Source organism: Aspergillus multicolor, assembly GCF_047715735.1.
Source record: "Aspergillus multicolor strain CBS 133.54 unplaced genomic scaffold BDW74scaffold_24, whole genome shotgun sequence".
In the NCBI taxonomy this organism is placed as follows: Eukaryota; Fungi; Ascomycota; class Eurotiomycetes; order Eurotiales; family Aspergillaceae; genus Aspergillus; species Aspergillus multicolor.
In genome coordinates this window covers 1-18,967 of record NW_027395975.1, presented here as the reverse complement: position 1 = coordinate 18,967, position 18,967 = coordinate 1, and the positions used below count along the sequence as shown (strand labels likewise).

Genomic DNA, 18,967 nt, shown 5'->3' with positions numbered 1-18,967 from the left:
TAATCGAAGTAAGCTTTATTGCATACAACAAAGTACAGCCCCTACAAATCAAACATGACTCACAGGATGCCTACACGTCAACCCGCCTTCTAGCCTCCAGCTCACAACCCGGCTCTTTCTCAGGGGACAGCGTCCTAAAGAGCCTAAGCGGCGAGTAGCCAGTATACTCAACCTGTCTTATCAGCGCATTACACAAGTATCTCTCCTTGGGGTACAGCAAGCCCCTAGTGCCCATAGCAGAAATGTACACGATTAGCAAGAAAGGGGACAGGAAGATCGACGCCGCGATAAGGAAAAAGAGAGTCATCTTTTGGATGGCGTTCCAGGGCCAAGCGTAAAGAAACGGCCAGCCGACCATAATTGTGATATTGACCATTAGAAAACGCGCGTACGGCTTTTCGAAACAGCTCAGAAGGAGGGACGGGTAGAGGAGGAGGATGCCGCAGATGCTGGCTGGTGCTCTTGCATGAAATAACCACAACCCCACGATAACAGCAAAAGGTGTTAGCCACACTACCAGGATAAGAGCGGCACGGACATCGTAGAAATATAGCAAAGAGTGACGGTGGCCCATTTCATAGAGCCTCTTTCCAATGATAGTGCCACTAGGCACCAAGTCATAGTCGTCAAACAGGAAAAAGTCCGTCAGTGACGGCTCGTGCTGTGTGACAGCGTTGACATAATAGTCCATCGTCATCTGGGCCAATGGATCGGTGTCTTTGTCTTTGGACCAGGTTGCGAAATGGCTCACCGTCGCCGTCGAGAGTGAGTAGGGGCCCCACAGGTCGATAGATTGGCTACCGAGAACGGCTGTGGCGAGCAGGGAACGCGAACGATGGAAACCAAATCCTACACGATACCAGATTGGAGTGACCTTGACGTTGGGGAACAGACGCAATAACTCTTGCCAGACCGCAACCAGGATGGCCTGGTCCTGCTCGGCCTCTTTTGAAGTCGACAAATGTCTTCCCAACCAGACGGGATCCTTCGTGGTAATGATGCGTTCCTCGGCCCGCTTGCGGACACTCTCATTGCTGAGGTCCATGTATGTCATTGGCAGATAAATGACATTCATGGGAATCGAATATGCTGAGAAGATAATGGACAAGATGAAGTTTTGAAGGTAATTAGTCCATGTAGACGGAGGATGCAACGAAAAGCGAGCTCGTTTGGGTAACTCTGCCATTGAGTCCGGATCATCCAGGGTTAGCTGTTGTTTCTGAGCCACGAGCTGGAATATACGAAGTCCTTTGCCTTGGTCAAACAAGCGGCGCGGAATCAAAGACGAATCTATCAACTTCAGGTCCCCGGTTTCGGTAAGGTACTGTCCCCTCCTACCGAAGAGAAACCGAAGTGTGGCAGTGTTGATGATCGCGGGTGCCAGAACGTAATCCAAGACAGTCATCCTAACAGTGATGGGCTGCTGTAATGTGTATCCTTGGTCAAGTAGAAATCGTACTAGAAAGTGACAACCATGATCAAAGGCGTGCAGCAGAGGGGGGATAAACAAGTAGTACGACGTGGACCAGAGACCATAGAATGGAAGAAACACTTTCCAGCTGAACATGCTCTGCAGTTGTCCGGAATAGCCCGGCTGGAGGCCACGATTCGCGAATTCATCGCTGCGAGTCGTTAGGAGATATGCAAGTGGAAGGCTTAGGTAACTCACATGAACCACCAATCTTTAGAATACATTGCGAGCAACGAGTAACAATTGAGACCGTGGGGAGGATAGTCTGCGGAGCTCTGGCACTTGACAAGTCGCTCAATGTCAGCATGGAACTCGTCGACCAGGATGAGAAAAGCCTGCCGTAGACCCATCATGATCGTGAGATGCAACATAGTCCGGCCATCTTTGTACATTACGCGGTCAACTGGCCTCTTCATTGGCCGGAGTCGAATCTCCCTTTGTCCTCTGGAGCTTGGGTTGAAATTCTTGACTTTCGCCTTGTTGCAGATGCAAACCGCGTGGGGTCTGGAACGAATACGCTGGTCCAGCCTGTTATCAGTCATGCTTTGGAAGAAAAGACGAAAGAAGCTCAGGCTATGAATCTCAAGCGAACGAAGCACCGTACTCTCATAACAGCATAGCGACTTGGAAGACCCCCAAATGATAGAGTTCATCGTCAACTGCAGCCGCTCCCACCACGTCGGGCCGTGGCAGCAGATCCTCCACCAGATGTCGGGAGTCTTCCATCCGCCGCGGCCAAATGAGAGGTATCCCTGAGCAACTGCGTCCAAGTACCCTCTGGTAGCGCTTTCGCTTTCGAATGTCGTATCCTCAATCGGAACAAAGTCCCACACCGAGTTCCCCTGTGACCCCGAGGTAAAGTCATCTCCACGGGCAAAGGCGACGAGCATATCCCGCATGTCGGGGAATGTCAGCGTTGATGCCCAGCGGATCATTTGCCGTACGAGATTGCCATCTCTAGGTTCACTCGGCGGTGCGGCCAACAAGAGCTCCCGTAGAAGAGTTGTCCGACCGCGCCCTGCCAGCCGTAAAACGGCCTTGCCGGCCAATACGGGTAGGGGATCAAGCTCCGACACCATGGGCCCAGCGCTCTCCGCACTATCCAGCAGTAGGGAAGGGTGAAGTGATTCGGTGTCGTAGTTTATTCCGCGCGGTGCCAGTTCGTGCAAAAGTTGCGAGCCCTCGTCATCGGTAAATCTCCACAGATAATGCAAACATGTCTCGCTTTGCTTATTGACCATATTGACATCGGCCCCGGCCCTTATCAGGCAGAGGGCAGCTTCCAGATTGCCAACGCTGCAGGCGGTAATGAGGGCTGTATCCCCGTCGGCGTTGGGCACGTCCACGTCAAGCGGTGTCCCCTCCTCCAAGAGATAATGGAGATGCGGATATAGATTGCGATAAGATGCCCAATGTAAAATCGTGTCCCCGTTGTCATTGACAACGAACCTTTCTGCCATTTGTGATTCTGAAATCTTACCAACTGCATTCTGAAATCGAAACAATCTGTCGATTGTGAGGTCCGACTGGAATCGAGCCAATGCTCGCAGGCGCAGCACCTGGCCCTTTGTGCGCTTGTTGGTTCCTCCCTCGGTAATCTCGTCAAATGCTACCTCGTGGCCAGCAACAGCGGCGTCGAGCAGCCAGTTTGATGGTATAAGCAGTTCCGGTAGGAGGATTCTATGTCCATTCACCCCTCGCGCAAATGTACGCAACACTCGAGGTAGGTAGCCTTTGGCACCGACGTGGCCTTGATCTGCTGCATCGTGGAGTAGCATGAGGCCTACTTCAGCATTTGCCTTCTGTGGATCCCCGAAGCCCGCCAGCTTACATATCCCCAGAGTGTATAAAGCTTCCGGCCGCCGAACATCCCATGAGGTCTGACAGATCTGCTGCAGCGCTTCCATGAGCTGATCCTGTACAGGGCCCCGGGCACATTGAAAGAGTTGAAGGTTGACGAACAAGCTGTCCGGTTGCGTTTCCTGTAAGGGGGCCATGGTGATCGAGTTGACAGTCCCCATGACGACATCAAGTTCTTCCCGGTCCAAGGCATCCGAGCCACTTTGAAGAAAGGAAACAAGGGCGTCCTGGATCTGAGTGGTTTGGCGAGATGTTGGATCCAAAGACAGAGAAGCACTTGCTACACGTCGAAGCAGAGGCCACCTTCTTTCATTCGCATCACGGTCCAAAAAGTGCCTTAGACAGGTGAGCACCGATTCGAGATACGGATCATCTTGCGAGTCGGGTTCTATACTGTATGAAAGAGGGAGGGCGATAGGGATATCAGAATTTATCACCAAGACCCGCCACAGAGTCACGCCCAGGGAATATGTGTCCGCAGGGCGATAATCAGCAATCATCTCTCGACGGATAACCTCGGGTGCTCTATAGTTTTGTGACCCCACAAGGTGCCGACTAGGAAGATGATCGAAAATCCAAGAGTGGCTGAAGTCGGCGATCTTTGCCGTGAATGTGCCACCAGGCCTTGTGGTATCATTACAAAGCAGAACATTCGCCGGCTTAATATCGCCATGGATAATGCCACAGGCATGGACGGCTCTCAGGCCATTGGTGATATCGAGGGCTATGCGAACCCTGGCTTGAAAAGGGTTGTTTGGAGAGCTGTCTAGGAACTTGTCCAGCGACTGATCGGCCACCTCCAAGACGAGCTGGGGTTGCACAGCGGGGGCTCTGCAGAAGAGGTCGAGAGACCATGAGATCCCAATGGGAGTGATGACATTGGGATGCCAGTATAGAGGTCGGTGAGAGAGGACCTGCGTCTCCATAAGAAAGCCTCGTAGGTCTTCCGGTAATAGGGGCTGCCCCGCGGCGTCGAAAATTGTCTTTGGCTGTTTGAAAACGACTGGCGTGCTTCTTGTGTCGTACTGCCCCATCTGTAAGGGAGAGGGCACCTTCTGTATGATCTCTCTCTTGTACGCGACGAAGACCGACCCTTTGCCCAAAAGCGAGAGCTCCCTTTCTTTTGGGTTCCCATCTACATCCTGAAATTTGAGATAGTTCCCACGGAGATACATCCGGGAGATGACGGTTGCTGCAGTGACAAAGTCCAACGCAGATGACGCTCTATCGTTCGTTGTAGGGATTTTCCTGCTGTTCATGGTGCTCGCTTAGTTAGGATGAAAAGACCAGGGTCGTCGTGATACGGCGTTACAACTCTCCTGATCGTGGCTTTTTGCGCCATAGAAAGACGGCGTACGCGAACATCGCAAATAGGAAGTTCCCGGTTGTCCTCAGAAATGTTTTCAGGAAGTCTTGGGGGATTGAGATTCCATGCCGCCGATCAGCCTTTCGCGTCGCGAGCCGTGCGCAGGATCGTCGGCCAATCCAATCACACTGCAGGACCATTTCTGGGCGTACCAGTTGACTGGTGGATATGTATAGCTTGGGCATTTACGGCATTCGTGATTGGCAACTGGTGACAGCCGCATGCGCCTTGGACGGGGCGCAGGAGGTGCGGTGTTTGGTAGCCAGAGAGACACGTCACGCGGATTTGGGACTGTCGTCTTGTTTTGGTGAGCGTCAAAGGCGCGAATCGCGTGTTTGGTTAACCCGTCAGTGTGAGACCACAATTCTAAGGCTTGTTCATTGACTGAACTCACCAAGCTTAATCGAAAAGCCGATCCAGACTTACACGAACGAACGAAGTTGTGAAAAACGGAGACGCTTAGGACGGCGCCATGGATCCTGCCAGCCTCGCGCTCGGAGTGGTCGGCTTGACGGGACTGTTCGATGCTTGTTTGAAGCTTTACGAGCATGTCAGCCACGCGAGACGGCTAACACAGGACAGTGGACGGCATGGGTTGTTCTTGGAGCTCGAGAAATCACGATTCGAGTTGGTTCGAGAAGAACTATTGCGAGGACTTCGAGATCCTCCAGAGGCAGTCCCCGTGGTCCAAGGAGGTGCCTTCCCCGTTCGCAACAATGACGTCGCTCCTACTTCGGTCGTCGTTTGGAAGCATGACCATCTTAGTCGCTTGCTGGAAACTGTCCAGGGCGTTCTGACTGAGGCGCAGGGGATTGTGGTCAAGTATGAACAGACAGAGCCCAAGCACAAGTTCAAGAAACTGCTACCGTCGAAGCGCCATACAAAACACCTCTCATGGATCGCCGACGACAGAAACCGGCTGAAAGAGCTGATCGATAGCTTGCGGCAACTCAACAATTACCTCGAGCAGGTACTCCCCGCAGCATCTCGACAGAGACTCCACCTCGCGTTTGAGGCTACCGTGATCCTAGAGGCAGACGTGAACCAGCTGAGAGACTTGCAGACCCATGCCTCAACAATTGGATATCAGGATTTGCAGCAAGGGGCCACAGTCAGAGTCGCAAAGTTGACACTAGAGTCGGAAATGTCAATGGCATACAAGGGGGTGCAGGATTTCCGCATCCGCAACCACGAGATCACCTTCAGGACCATGATCAGTCGCAGCAGCGGGGTCTACAGCACAGCAATCTACAGCGGCAGTCCAGACAGGAAGTCGATCTCTCGGACAGTTTTTCTGGAGCGTAGGCAGTTGTTCACAACGACGAGTTCCGTAGCAACTGCTGAACAACGACTCAACCATCTGGCATCTGTCCTAGGGTCAATTTCAGCCTCGGACAACAATTCGTGCAGCAGTTTTGGTATCCCCAGATGCCTCGGATGGATTGCACCAGACTCATCGGAGCCGGACTTGCACTTCATCGAGTTGATCTATGAGTACCCCGGCCGCCAGTCTGAATCTCCTGTTTCCCTTCACACTCTCCTTCAAACACTGTCCCCAAAGCAACGCCCGTCCCTAGGGACACGGTTCCATCTGGCCGTCTGTCTCGCGCGATACTACGCGAAGTTCTTGTCAGTCGGCTACTTCCACAAAGGCATGCACAGTCATAACATCTTGTTCTTTGGGGATATCTCCCGCCCGTATATTGTGGGCTGCGCGGAGGCTCGGGCAGAGGCATCACCTGAGTTTTCGTCCCCCCTCTCGGACACAATTACCGATCGCGAGCTTTACCTGCCATGGGAAACGGTTCTAACCATGGGGGAACGCGACAACTCAAAGCGAGCTCGATGGAACGCTGCAGCAGATGTGTACGGACTCGGCGTGATGCTCGCAGAGATCGGGCACTGGACCTGCGCAAGCGCTGCGTTGGAAGCAGCGAGTTTGTATGACTTTCACCAGACACTTTTACCGGATATGGTCGCTGGCTTGGGGTTCCAAATGGGAGATACGTTCAGGAAGGTGGTAGAGCTCTGCCTCTCGACAGACACATCCGGCTCGACCGAAATCGACGTCTGGAGGCAATACTCCTCGAGCATCCTGGAGCCATTGGAGCTTTGTCGAGTGTGAGCGGTTTGATCCTCAAGCTCTTCTCTCAACTTTGCCACCATTTTGTTCTTTCATGCCGCTTCTCTTCATCACCTTCTGTCCAATATCTTGGTTATTCCCTTCCGATATCGTCCATAAGTAGCTGCGTGCTCTTGATCTGCCTTTGGACCTTATCGATCAACCCAATAAGACAAGGATCAAGGGCGCGGAGCTGCGCGTAGAGTGTGCGATTTGCCTAATGGAAGACCTCAGCTATTGTCTACGCGTAAGCGGGCTGCGAATGAATCATCCGGGTTCTTTGCGAGATGGGGTTGTCAAACCTCGCGATATGTCTTGGAAGTAATTGAGGTTAAAGGAGATTATTTGATGACAGTATCAAGAACCAACATGTCAGCGCATTATACCGCTGGGCCTTAAAAGCTAATCGGCCATAGGCCGGTCCTTATAAACTAACACACCCCCTAAAAGGTCAGCTTATCTAGCACTGTTTTATCTTTAGGTTAAGGTGGATAACCCTTTTCTTTAGGGTTTACACTATTCCTTCTTTTGGATCAAGATACCGGGGTTTTATAATTTTAGACACAGGGGAGTATTAATCAGAGGCTTTAACATATTATACATCTATCTATATTCAAACAAGCTCAGGGATACTGGAGACGGTTCTGGGCTCATAACCTGTCAGCATATTATACCGCTGGGCTTTAAAAACTAATTGGCTATAGGCCGGTCCTTATACACCAACACAACACAGTTATTGATGGAAAGTCGGAGCTTGAGCGTTCTAATAGCTGCGAGGATCTATGGTACCTATCAGAGCAGACGCTTCCTCTCGTGAAACCAGCATCCGTCGCACTATGAATCCATCGCCTTCTCGCTCAACCGCTGGTTGTTTTCCAGCCTATTTAGTTCTAGCCCATTCTTGGCGCAGATCTATTCCACGCTTCCAAGGGCAGCATCCCCTTCTCAATCCCATATCTCCTCAGAGCCCCTCCCACAAAGCCAAACCTGACAAGCCTCCCAAAGAGTCCTAACCTCTCCGTCTCCAACCGCAAGCACAGCCTCGAAAACACAAAAATTAACCCTCTCAAACCACCCCAGAAACGCCACAAGCACGAAGTCCGCATAACTAACTGTTTGCCCCTCGAAGAACGGACCGGCCGAGTCTGCCTTAAGCATATCCACGACTGGCGTCAGCGCTATTTTCATGCTCTCCAGTACCTTCTGGACCCCTTCCTCTGTTGCCGGCCTTAGCTGCGAAAGTGCTTTCCCAAATCGCGCCTCACGAGTCCGCGCGAAGTACTCCGCCCCGCGCTCGTCAAGGATGGAAGGCATATTCGGCGCAATCAGGGAGATCCCCGCGTGGACGACGCCGCCTAAGATCTTGTTCACCTCGATGGCTTTCTGGACGCTCTCTTCCCCATTTGGGAAGATATCAAGCCCGTCAAAGGTATCATCGAGATATTTCGCGATGGGAAGGGAGTCCATTAGCGCGCCATGCTTATTTCCTGAAGTTTTCATTCCGTCGTGGAGAATTGCGGGTAGTGTATAGGGTGCCGGCTGTTTTGATTCGGGTGCATGGGGATGTACACCTAGAGACTTTAGGAGGGGCGCGATGTCCGGGTAGCAGATGGCGGACTCTGTGTACGGGATTGATTTGTAGTTGAGCACCAGTCGGGTCTTTAGGACGTTTGCGGACCAGAGGGATGGTGCAAGGTCAAAGAGGTGTACTAGGCTTGAGGCTTGTGCCGGTGAGTAGGCCATGGTACCTAAAGTAGAAAAATATGTATGTTGCGAGGAATTGGTGCGATAATCGAATCGAAGCTATGCGAGGCCAGAAGGGTACAGCTCCAGCTCAATGTTGTGAGGTTGGAAAATACCAAATCTTAAGTACCTAGGGGAAGGGGGTAGTTATAACAAGGACTACGTGAAGGTAGAGGCTCCGATCTCTCAGGCGGGCCATATTCAGCTGCGGGGGCAGTGCACCTCGGGCTGGGCATTGTAATGACCTTTTTCTGTAGTTAGAAGTCTTTTGGATACCAGTTGGGTTGACGGCCAAGGGACCAACTTTCAGCTTAGGACCTGCTCAGCTTAATTCTAGTGAATCATTCGGGTTCTATATTAAGAATATCTTCTCTTCGAGCAAAAATATATCATGCCTGGTTTCTTCGAGCCAGCTTGCACAGGTCCTAAGTGCAAAACGCCAATGGTCATGTATAGTCTTTTGGGAAAAGTTGACCTGCTCTATTGCTGAGTTGAGAGTTGGTAGATTGACTTGTTGGAACCGTTCGTCTGATAAAGGACGCACCACAAAAAGGTCCCAACAATTGGTGCATAGAAGTATCGCTTCCTCAGGTATCTTCTTAGGTACTCCCAGTTAGAACTGGTGATTCTCAGAGGTATGGTATGCTATTTCTTCATTCTTTTGCCTTTTATATTCGTCCAATGCCGCCCGGCCTCTATACTTCAATCTTGTCAAGAAAAGAAAAAAAAAATAACAACACTACGAACTCCTCCAAGAACTAATCCTATACCACCCCTTCTGCCCGCCCTTACCCTCCCCCTCCGCATTCTCCCTACCTTCCCTACTCCACCCCCTCCACATAATATACAGAATCCCCAGCACACAAACCACATCCAATATCCCCAGTCCCGTAAAACACCACCCATACCCCATCCCCTTCACCAGCGCATCAACAATAACCGCCGCAATGGCTGCAGCGATGTTCCGCAGTAGCCCCGCCAACGCAACGATCGTAGCAGACTGCGCGGGCGCGCATTCGGTTTGGAAGGATGTGCTTGTGACGAAGATTATTGCTGTGCCAATTCCGGCTTTAGCATACCCGTTAGCCATCTCTCCATATACAGACAAGGTCTGTCAGAAAAGTGAAATGAAAAGGGATAGACATACCCAACGCAGCCGCAAAAAGCCCCGCAACCGGATGGAGACTATACTGTGTAAACCATCCAAAGAGGACCTTCCCCGCTGCTGAAATGACGAAACCGACAATTTGGATAGGCAGCCGCGTCTCGGGCTTTATTTTTGCGTCGGGGCTGGCTCTGCTCTTTAGTTTCGCGCGGTGCCAGTCGGAAAATCGGCCGGTTAGGAGGGAGGCGATGAAGAGGGCAATTCCTGCAAAATCTCATTAGTACTTTGCACGTAAGAGCAGAATGGGGTTGTGGAAGGGAGGGGGTGGCGTACCAGGGCTCAAATAAGCATATCCCACCTCCGCCGTACTGAATCCATATCGTTCGCCCCAGACGTCGGGAAAGGAGACGTACATGAGGTATAGTCCCGCGAAGGAAAGAGCGCCGTTCACGAAAACTATACCCTGTGTCGGCTGGATGAGCAGTTTCATCCAGTTCCGGAGACTCGGTTTCGGCGGTTTCGGGAACTTGCTCTGGTCAACTAATCCGTTTTGACGCAGTTTCGGTAGTGTGAAAAGCGGTCTATTCGCGAACACTTCACCGTTCCCGACAAGACACCGCAGCGTCTCGGGGAGGCAGAACAGAATTGCCAGATAAACAGGAAAACAGGCGAGGGCAAGGAACCCAAATGCCCAGCGCCATTTCGCTTCTGTAGCAAACTGTCCCCCGACAAGCGGGCCAAGGACCGGACCGAGCTGCGGACCAAGCAAGAATATGGCCAGTGCGGATGCTCTTCGGGCAGGCTCGAAGATATCTGTTATCGTGCCGGTGCCGATGGAGGTGACGATGCAAGCCCCAAAGGCTTGGAAGATGCGCAGGATGAAGAGGGCGGCGATGTTTGCCGGTAAACTCGCAAGCAGGATATTCGCGATTAGGAACGAGGCCAGTGTGAAGATGTAAATTGTTTTGCGGCCGCCTAGGTCTGAGAGGGCGGCGCCGAGGAGGGGCTGGAATGCTGTTAGCACTCTGCGCCTGCTATGTGGAGATGATGATGGAAGGGAAGGATGTGGCATACCGCAACTGCAAAAACAGCCATATACACGGAGACCGTGGCGTTGATGGTTGTGCCGGATGCATTGAAGACATCTTCGTAGAGATTCAATGATGGTAGGTAGACGGCACCACAGAGGGGCCCGAAGAAGCCGGCTGCTGTGACGATGGAGAGATAAAGGCGTTTTCTGCTCTCTGGGAATGCGGAGTAGGGGGGTGTGCGGTCTGGGAGGAGAGGAGCCCCCGTTGGAGATTTGGGGGAGTCCATTGTCAGAACTAAGGTTGAGTGAGAGAAGAATAACGAAGCAGAAGAATAGAGTCGATGATCTTCTGGATGGAAGAGAAAGGCAGATGTAGGGCGTGTCATGAAGCCAAGAGATGGCGAGTGACCAGGTAAGTCAAGGCGTGAAGGTGGGATACAAGGCTGAGCCCGTGCATGCTTACCGGTACTTTTCCTGCTCAAATGCACGCATCTAATAATACCTCCGGTGATCTATTATCAGGTTACACAGCCAGAAGGATTGGACCATTGACAGGACCATAAGCATGACAAGAATAAGCAAACATGCCAAGGCCTAAGCCCACTGCAACCTGGCCAAGCCCAGGCTGGAGCCCTAAGTCCGACCCGAGTTAGGGCTTAGCCACCCCGGCCCGTATCCAACACCCCAAAGGCTTAGACACGTTGTGTCCAGTTTCACAAAGCCTTCCTAAAGTCCGGACTCCGGAATCCCGAAATAGCCAAGGCTGAGTTCCTTGTTATTGCTCTCGCTGATTGGTCAAGACGTGTCTAGTTGGTGTTGGTAAGTCCTAACTCTGCAGCAGTCTAAGCCCTAATGCAGGCGGCCTCAACGTGGCACCTCCACCTCCACCACCACTTCCCGCCGAGTCCAGTCGCACCCGCAGCCCACGCGGAGAATTTGCGAGAATGCGACCGTTGTGCCGTAAGCCCGGGCTTGGGATTCGGGGTCCGATATTGAGCCGCATGCATTTACTACACGCTTAGTAACGCATGTTTTCGACGGGCCTCGGAGGTTTGAGAGTATCACAACATCACGCACGACGGAGAAATATGGGATTGGTGGGCTCAGGGGCCGAAGAGCACACCTAAATAATTCCGGGGTATAATGTACCTCGGAGATTACATGCGTTGATTAGGTAGGGCGCTCGGGTTTTTTCTTACGTTGGCTGACGGCCACTACTGACGGTAGATAATATGCGGAGAAGCTTCGGGTGGTTCCTCCCTTCACTATAGGAAGACGAATATCGATAGATCCAGTAGTTAGAGGTATTTAAGCCTCAGTTATTATAGTTCTTTTCATAGCTGTTGCACGAATTGCCCCATCAAGTAGAAAAATGCGACAACATCTCGTAAACAAGAAACCCAAAGCTAAACCCGTACAACCCCAAACCAAGATCACATGGTCGCCGTCTTATTGCCACCATTAAGTTCAAAAAACCGCAATCTCAAATTCCGTGCATAAAGCGGTCCAGCAGGCGTCATACCCCGTTCCCAAGACGGATCAACCTCCCATTGGAATTCTTTAAGTAATCTCGCAAGAGTAACCCTCCCCTCCATGAGCGCAAATCTCTGTCCCAAACAAGCTCTCCGTCCACCATGGAAAGAAATAAATGCGCCCTTGGCATTCGCCCGTCGGAACAAGGAATTGATCTCTTCCATTGTCCTCCCCCACCGAGATGGTTGGAATTCCTCTGCATCGGGACCCCAGAAGTCAACGTCCCGATTTGTGGCGTAGGCGTTGTAGCCTACGTATGTTCCTGCGGGAATGGGGATGGAGCCGCCGAGGAGGGCTGGAGCTGTAGTGCGGCGGTTTATGAGTTGGCTGATTGGTGGGTACAGGCGGAGAACTTCGTATATGACGCTTGTTAAGAGGGGGAGTGATGAGAGGTCACCGTAGGCCGGTTCTGGGGCGTCTCTGTCAAGGACGGATGAGACTTCAAGACGCAGGGATTGCTGCAATTCCTGGACACAGTTAGTCCTTATTATCTTCCATAATGCCGGGGTAAAGAAGAGGAGTGCGTACAGGGTGGTCAGCAAGCAAGAACAAACTCGAAATCAGGAGCAGCTGCGGATTCTCATGCCCCGCCAGAAACGCACTGATCATGTTATGCCGCAGTTGTGTCTCCGTGAAGGTGCCACTCTCGTACGCGTGGAGGAGCCGGCATCCGAGCGTTGTCGTGTGGTCTTTCTCGTGCTCGCATGCTGTATGACCCTTGCGAACTGTGTTTACGAGCTCGTCTGTGAACTCGGATACGAGCTTTCTGGCTTCGCGGCGAGTTGATAGGGGGAGGTAGTCTAGCACAGGGAAGTTGAGGAAGATGGGGTCGAAGATCTTGGGCTTGATGCGGAGTTGGAAGGCGTGCAGGGGGGCGTTTGGCTTTTCCATCGTCTATTCCTCTTATTAGTACCATGCCTGTCTGATATAGGGGGGGTTGGTACATACCCCGAATGTACTCCCCAACAGAACCTCACTCAAATTCGCCAGCGCATACCGCTGCATAAGCGGATTGACATCGACCCATCCCCTCCCTTTCATCTCACTTCTCACCAAATCCACCAACTTCCCTGCATTCTTCGAAACACCAGCAGGCTCATAATCCCTCTGCAAGCCGGGCTTAAAAACACTCGTGTAAAGCCTCCAAATGTTGCCATGCGACGAGATAATATTATCTCCCGTATACTGCGCCAGCACACCATGCGGAATCTTCTTCTGGTTTCCGGACTTCGCGTAGAGGTCTTCGTTTTTGAAGACTTCGGCGATGTAGGAGGGTTTTGTGATGAGGATGTTCCACCGGCCGCCGAAGAAGAGCTTTACAGCGCCGTGGGAGGTTAAGGGGGTTGAGAGGTATTCTTTGTATAGAGTGACTTGGGAGGTTAAGGGACGTTTGAAGGTTTGATTGATCAATGGCAGGAGAGTGTAGTAGAAGGGGATTGTGGGGAGGGAGGTTGCAAAGGATGATGGGGGTGTGAAGAGGTAGGTTAGGAATGCGATAATAATGCCGATGAAGGCAGGGAAGAGGACTGCGATGGTGAGGAACATGATGGTGGTGGAATTGTGGTCGATTGGAAGATGAGAGAGGAAAGAAATTGGTTGAAAGGAGATGAAGCCAGGACATGGACAACAGCACAACAAAACCCGGAGAAAACAAACTTGGCGAAGGTATACAGAGAGCAGAGAATTCAACGCCCTCCAGCCTCTCTTGCCAAAAAAAGCTCGAGGCTGAGCTTGCTTGTCTGCAGTCACTGATTGGTAAGTCTTGGCGCCATTCGATCTCTTGGCACTCTGGTCCAAAATTAGGGCTAGCCAGACTCTTACTCCGCCTCCTCCACGTGCGACCCTGTCTATAGCCCTGCCACGCGAATAGTAACACAACTTCTCGCCTGACGCCAAGTCGGAGTTGCGCATGCGAGGTGCCCAATTCCCGCGTGGCTTAAGCCTGGAGGAAGCCCTCGCACGCCATGGCCTGGCTAATGATGAGGTGATGTGCCGTGCCAGTGCCACAGCCGCGTCTGACCATAAGCAAAAATAACTGCCGGGCCAGTGAGCACGGGCTAGAAGGGTAAGAGCTATTTCGGCGAGTATGCTGTTGGTGCGAGATTGCGGCTCTGGCTGAGTGATGTTGTACAGCCTGATTACAGCTTGAGGTCGAGGTCTTGTTGGGTCTGGCGTGGGGGTGCGAGTGAATGGGCTGAGCGGGAAGAAGTCAGTGAGGCAGCCAGCTAGGACAGGCATTGTGAATCCTCTGGCTATTTTGATGAACTCGAGAGTTGGATTCACTCGTGTTGGTGTTACCCTGGACCCCGGGATCCGGGGTCACACAGGGTATAAAGACGGGCTGGGCTGGTTGGGGGTGAAAGGGGATTATTCTCATCATCAACAACAAAACAAAGCTTTCTACACTTTCTACACTTTATTTCAGTCTAACATTACTTTTTCAAAGTCCTTTCACAGCGCATATCTTTTATCTTCCCATCAAAATGTCCATCAACCACGGAACATCCGTCTACCACCACGTGGTTGCCTCCTACCAGCGCAAGCACAACGGCACCCTCCTCGTCGTCAACGGACGATACGCCACAGAGATCGAGTCTCGCTCGACGGAGCTGTTCCAGGCCTTTACCAAGAATGAGCCGTCCGACATCACGAAGCTGGCCACCGGGGACGTAATCGCCACCACAGAGATCACCCTCTCCAAGCCCCTGACATCGCAACACACCCATTCCACGCTCCAGATCCACGAGCACTACGATACAAGCACCACGGTCATTCGCGGCCTTGTCACATTCCCGCCTGAGGCGAACGTAGACGGTGCTTTCTTCAACTGGGCCAGGACATACCTGTTGCTGAATACGCGGCACCTGACTACATCGCCTACCTCCCCTCCCACCACGGCAAATGTTAAACTCGCAGAGAGAATAACAACCCTCTTCGAGGAAACGCTGAAGAACACATCCCATCACGACCTCTGGCTCGCCTCTGGACGCTCCTATTTCATTGAACGAGTCCACACCTTCATCAAAGACAACAAGAAAATCGAATTCTGTCTCCCTGCGTTCCCATGCAAATCGTCGAACCCTGATAAAGTCGCTGGCGTTACGCCCGATGCAGCGGAGTACCTTGCCCTCTCTCATCTGAGCTCATTTATTGAGAAAGTCTGTGAAATCTATGAGCCCGGCGCCACGCTGTGGATCGTTAGTGATGGCCATGTCTTTTCTGATAATAGTACGCCCCACCACTTTCCCCCCTTGAAAATCCTCTATCGTTCCATGATCGCATGCTAAAGGAATACACAGTCGGCGTAGACGACGCCCTGGTAGACTCCTACGGCGCAATCCTCGCAAAAACATACCTCTCCAATCTCCCGTCCACCCAACAAGGAAAGAAATACATCCAATTCACCGGCCTCGAAGACCTCTTCTTCTCATCGCCCGAAAGCACATCCGCATTTTCATCCTCCATGCTAAACGACATCTCAATCCCGCAACCAATCGAAACAGTCCTCACAGAGTCCGCGCAGAAATGCCGTCTTCTCCTCGAACGGATCGGCGGTATCGACCGCGCGCATTTACGCGGTCTAATTGACAGCAAACACCCCGATACACTTGCTCTCTATCAAGGCCAATCGCGCTTCATGCTCGAGGATCTGGGCTCCTATATGAGTCAGCGGAATGTCGGGAGTAAGGCAAGGAAAAGGTTGGCTTGTAAGGTTGCGGAGGAGATGATTGCCGTAAGCCCCGTCTACCCTGCCTATATTCTGACCTGGAGCGCGAAATACTGACGGTTTGGACAGAGAAACCACGCGTATTCGAATTTGGTCGAACTCCTCTTCCCGCATCATATCCGGCTTAGTATCCATGCGTATGCCTTCCTACCCAATCCCCTTGACCCTCTTTAGACGGACAATACTGACAAAGGGTAGACACGCAAACGCGGGCCCCAAATTCGGCATCCGCCTCTTCCCCGCGGGCAGCGTGAGCGCAGCACCGAGTCTACATACCCTCCTCCAACTCTCCGAATCTCAATCATCCTCCATCTCCAAGGAGGGCTCATCACTCACCAACACCCTCTACGAATTCCAGATCCCAACTGCGTGGCATAACGCACTTGTTAAGATCGACGGTGTTCCGAGTATGATCCTGACTCGCTCCGGTATTGCTCGGGAGGCAATTAAAGCTGGACATTTCAAGGGGTCTTGGGTTGAGAGGAATGGTAATGAGGGCGGGTACTTCTCCATCCGTCGTGCGAGCCCCAAGCACGACGAGGTGCCGACGGATCTCGCGCTCGAGACGATTTCCGAGGGTGAGGCGGATCTCAGTGTTATCAAGGAACATGCATCCAGCCGTCTGGGCCTTGGTGCTCTTGCGCATGCGTCGACGTCGAGACAGAGCCTGCTCGCTATAATGAGTGCGGGTCTCTGGGACCGCGTGATGGCGGTTTGGGGCGTTATCCGGGCTGTGCTAGGGACGGGGAAGTATTGAGCTTGCTTTGTGTCCGATCTGCTTTCTGCTGCTTCGTCTTTATGTCCTAATATGTGATTTCTTCTCATGTGCCTAGTTGAGGGCGTTGCCCTGTTACGTCTTATGATGTTTCTTCAGCGAAGCAAGACTGCGCTTGTTTGGTATGGCGTTATTGGGTGCTTAATCTATGCTTTTAGATCAATTCTTTTTACCTACTGCACATAGATTAAGTTGAGATAAATCCATCATATTTGATTAAGATACCTACAGTAGGGCAATATTAACCGCATATATCCTCACCCTGAGCCAAGTAAAGCACCCAGGATCATGGATGGCGGCACTTTATTATACCATACATACTACTACAGACGTTTACGCACAGCATAGGGATAAGATATCCTTAGAGAGCTGCCCAATGCTGGGTAAAACTGGCCGTGCCAGACGATAGCCAGTCCTGTAATCAAACGATACGTGCTCATATCCAACAACTTTGTATATCATGATTTGTACAAGTCTCGCGAACGGTTTATCCATCAAGCTGCATTTTACCGCCGACCATGAGCAATGATACAAGTCATATAAAAAGATGCCAATGAAGTTGATCCTTACGCAAATGCAGGATTGTACAGGGCTGCTGACACCTCTAGGCCACGGCTCCAACAGTTCCATGTTTTCGAATTACTGCCCCATGTTCTTTGACATACTGCACAATAAGAGTCTCGTCTGTACTCAGAATCCTGCGTTTTTCGATGGACTTTAGAAGTCCAAGGGGCGTCTTTCCCTTATCAGTCATGCTGTTTACATCGGCCCCTGCCCGAACAAGAATTTTGACCACCCCCAGCCTTGAGCGTCTGCTAGTATCGAAGTCCCACTATATGATGGGACGTTAGCATACAACGACAGGGAATCGAGAGGTCTGATTCTGTCTGGGGACGTCTGAGCTTACCGCATAATCATATTTTACGTTTACGCGGATTGGGCGCGCCGCAAAATGCTGTATGCGTGCATTTACGTATCAGCTTATGGCTGCATGTAGGTAGTTTGGGAGATCTGGCTACGGGGTAAAGTGAGCTTACCAGTGCTGTCCAGCCTGATTTACCAGCAAGGGATGGATTCATGCCCCGACGAAACAGGAGAGCCATTGTCTCTGCGTCACCTCTGGCGGCACATGTGAACATATGGCTGAAACCGTTCACTAAGGCATTGACGTCTGCACCAGCGCTAATGAGTAGTTGGGATACCCTCTCATGTTTTGGTGAGCGACATATCCGCGTGCAGACTGTTTCACCGTCAAGCCGTCTGGAGTTGACATCCAAGCCACGAGCAATCAGAAACTCAACCATGTCCGCGTGGTTGTGCAAGGCAGCGGGGTGGAGACATGTCCTCCCTTTGTTGTCTCGAGAATGGCCATCAGCATTGGACAGAAACAGTGCAGCCGCTGCCTCACACAGCCATTAAAAGCGGCGATAAAGCGGGCTGGACGCGCGATGTCCTCATAGTCTTGCTCCGTACATGATGAAGATCTTGTTGAAGACGATAAAAAGTGTTCTCGTAAGTCGAACATAGGACATGGAAAGCATCGGAAGTTGATAAGTAGGGCGATCGACGTAATAGCGAGTTGTTCCGGACTATCCCGACAGCGATGGCGTCATAGGAGGCGCGTACGGAGGCCTATACGGACACTCGGGAAAAAACTCTAAATTATACTAACACTATATACCGCTTTGCCTACCGCCTCTTAGGGCCCCTTAAAAAAAATTTTACTTAGGCTTTATACTAGGTAAAGTAATTTAGCACCCAGCTACTAAAGCGCCCTGTAGTAAAGTAAAGGTTACTAGCAAAGGTCACTAGCAAAGGTTACCAGCATAGGTTACCAGCAAAGGTTACTAGTAAAGGTTACTGTCAGATAAAGCCTGCCGATCCGTCTTAAACCGGTGGGATTTAAGGATATTCTGTGCGCAAGAGTAGAAGGTACAAGTCTTAAGGTTAAAGAGCTTATACGGAAGACTAAATAAAAACTAAAAGGTAGGGTAGCTTGGTTTTTAAAGATAATAAATAATAACTAAAACTATCTAACACTATAAAAATAGTTCTTTAAATATATAACTAAATTAAATCCCTATAAAGCACCTAATATAAATTTATTATATCCTGTTAAAGCACCCGCTTTATAGCTTTATATTACTGGATATAACCGTAGTCCCCTTTATAGCTTAGCATCATATCCTCTAATATAATTAGGCGGAATATTTTATTCTTCTGGTTCTTAGTGTG

At 51.3% G+C, this 18,967-nt stretch overlaps 7 protein-coding genes across 7 annotated transcripts; 2 read left to right on the top strand and 5 right to left on the bottom strand.

The window, feature by feature from the left end:
• Window positions 1-70: 70 nt before the first annotated feature.
• On the bottom strand, window positions 71-4,590 carry BDW74DRAFT_180786 (uncharacterized protein; the record flags this gene model as incomplete). Its single annotated transcript, XM_073729820.1, has 2 exons — window positions 71-1,622; window positions 1,670-4,590. The coding sequence occupies 2 exons, from the start codon at window positions 4,588-4,590 to the stop codon at window positions 71-73; spliced, it is 4,473 nt and encodes a 1,490-aa protein (XP_073581012.1).
• Window positions 4,591-5,019: 429 nt separating this feature from the next.
• Window positions 5,020-7,272, top strand: BDW74DRAFT_158322 (uncharacterized protein). The gene has a single exon (XM_073725294.1). The coding sequence runs from the start codon at window positions 5,170-5,172 to the stop codon at window positions 6,820-6,822; it is 1,653 nt and encodes a 550-aa protein (XP_073581011.1). The 5' UTR covers window positions 5,020-5,169; the 3' UTR covers window positions 6,823-7,272.
• Window positions 7,273-7,573: 301 nt separating this feature from the next.
• BDW74DRAFT_158321 (uncharacterized protein) lies at window positions 7,574-8,359 on the bottom strand. The gene has a single exon (XM_073725293.1). The coding sequence runs from the start codon at window positions 8,317-8,319 to the stop codon at window positions 7,765-7,767; it is 555 nt and encodes a 184-aa protein (XP_073581010.1). The 5' UTR covers window positions 8,320-8,359; the 3' UTR covers window positions 7,574-7,764.
• An 871-nt stretch (window positions 8,360-9,230) lies between these two features.
• On the bottom strand, window positions 9,231-11,009 carry BDW74DRAFT_186862 (uncharacterized protein; the record flags this gene model as incomplete). Its single annotated transcript, XM_073731329.1, has 5 exons — window positions 10,742-11,009; window positions 10,001-10,673; window positions 9,710-9,931; window positions 9,431-9,630; window positions 9,231-9,257 (listed from the first exon to the last, which is right to left on the bottom strand). The coding sequence occupies exons 1-5, from the start codon at window positions 10,982-10,984 to the stop codon at window positions 9,231-9,233; spliced, it is 1,365 nt and encodes a 454-aa protein (XP_073581009.1). The 5' UTR covers window positions 10,985-11,009.
• Window positions 11,010-12,130: 1,121 nt separating this feature from the next.
• Window positions 12,131-13,775, bottom strand: BDW74DRAFT_169523 (cytochrome P450; the record flags this gene model as incomplete). Its single annotated transcript, XM_073727003.1, has 3 exons — window positions 12,131-12,697; window positions 12,759-13,124; window positions 13,179-13,775. The coding sequence occupies 3 exons, from the start codon at window positions 13,773-13,775 to the stop codon at window positions 12,131-12,133; spliced, it is 1,530 nt and encodes a 509-aa protein (XP_073581008.1).
• A 938-nt stretch (window positions 13,776-14,713) lies between these two features.
• On the top strand, window positions 14,714-16,714 carry BDW74DRAFT_180781 (isocyanide synthase family protein; the record flags this gene model as incomplete). Its single annotated transcript, XM_073729819.1, has 4 exons — window positions 14,714-15,458; window positions 15,530-15,963; window positions 16,027-16,094; window positions 16,156-16,714. The coding sequence occupies 4 exons, from the start codon at window positions 14,714-14,716 to the stop codon at window positions 16,712-16,714; spliced, it is 1,806 nt and encodes a 601-aa protein (XP_073581007.1).
• Window positions 16,715-17,155: 441 nt separating this feature from the next.
• Window positions 17,156-18,329, bottom strand: BDW74DRAFT_158314 (ankyrin repeat domain-containing protein). Its single transcript, XM_073725291.1, has 3 exons — window positions 17,770-18,329; window positions 17,640-17,687; window positions 17,156-17,564 (listed from the first exon to the last, which is right to left on the bottom strand). Exons 1-3 carry the CDS (start codon window positions 18,034-18,036, stop codon window positions 17,337-17,339), a joined length of 543 nt encoding a protein of 180 aa, XP_073581006.1. The 5' UTR covers window positions 18,037-18,329; the 3' UTR covers window positions 17,156-17,336.
• Window positions 18,330-18,967: the final 638 nt, after the last annotated feature.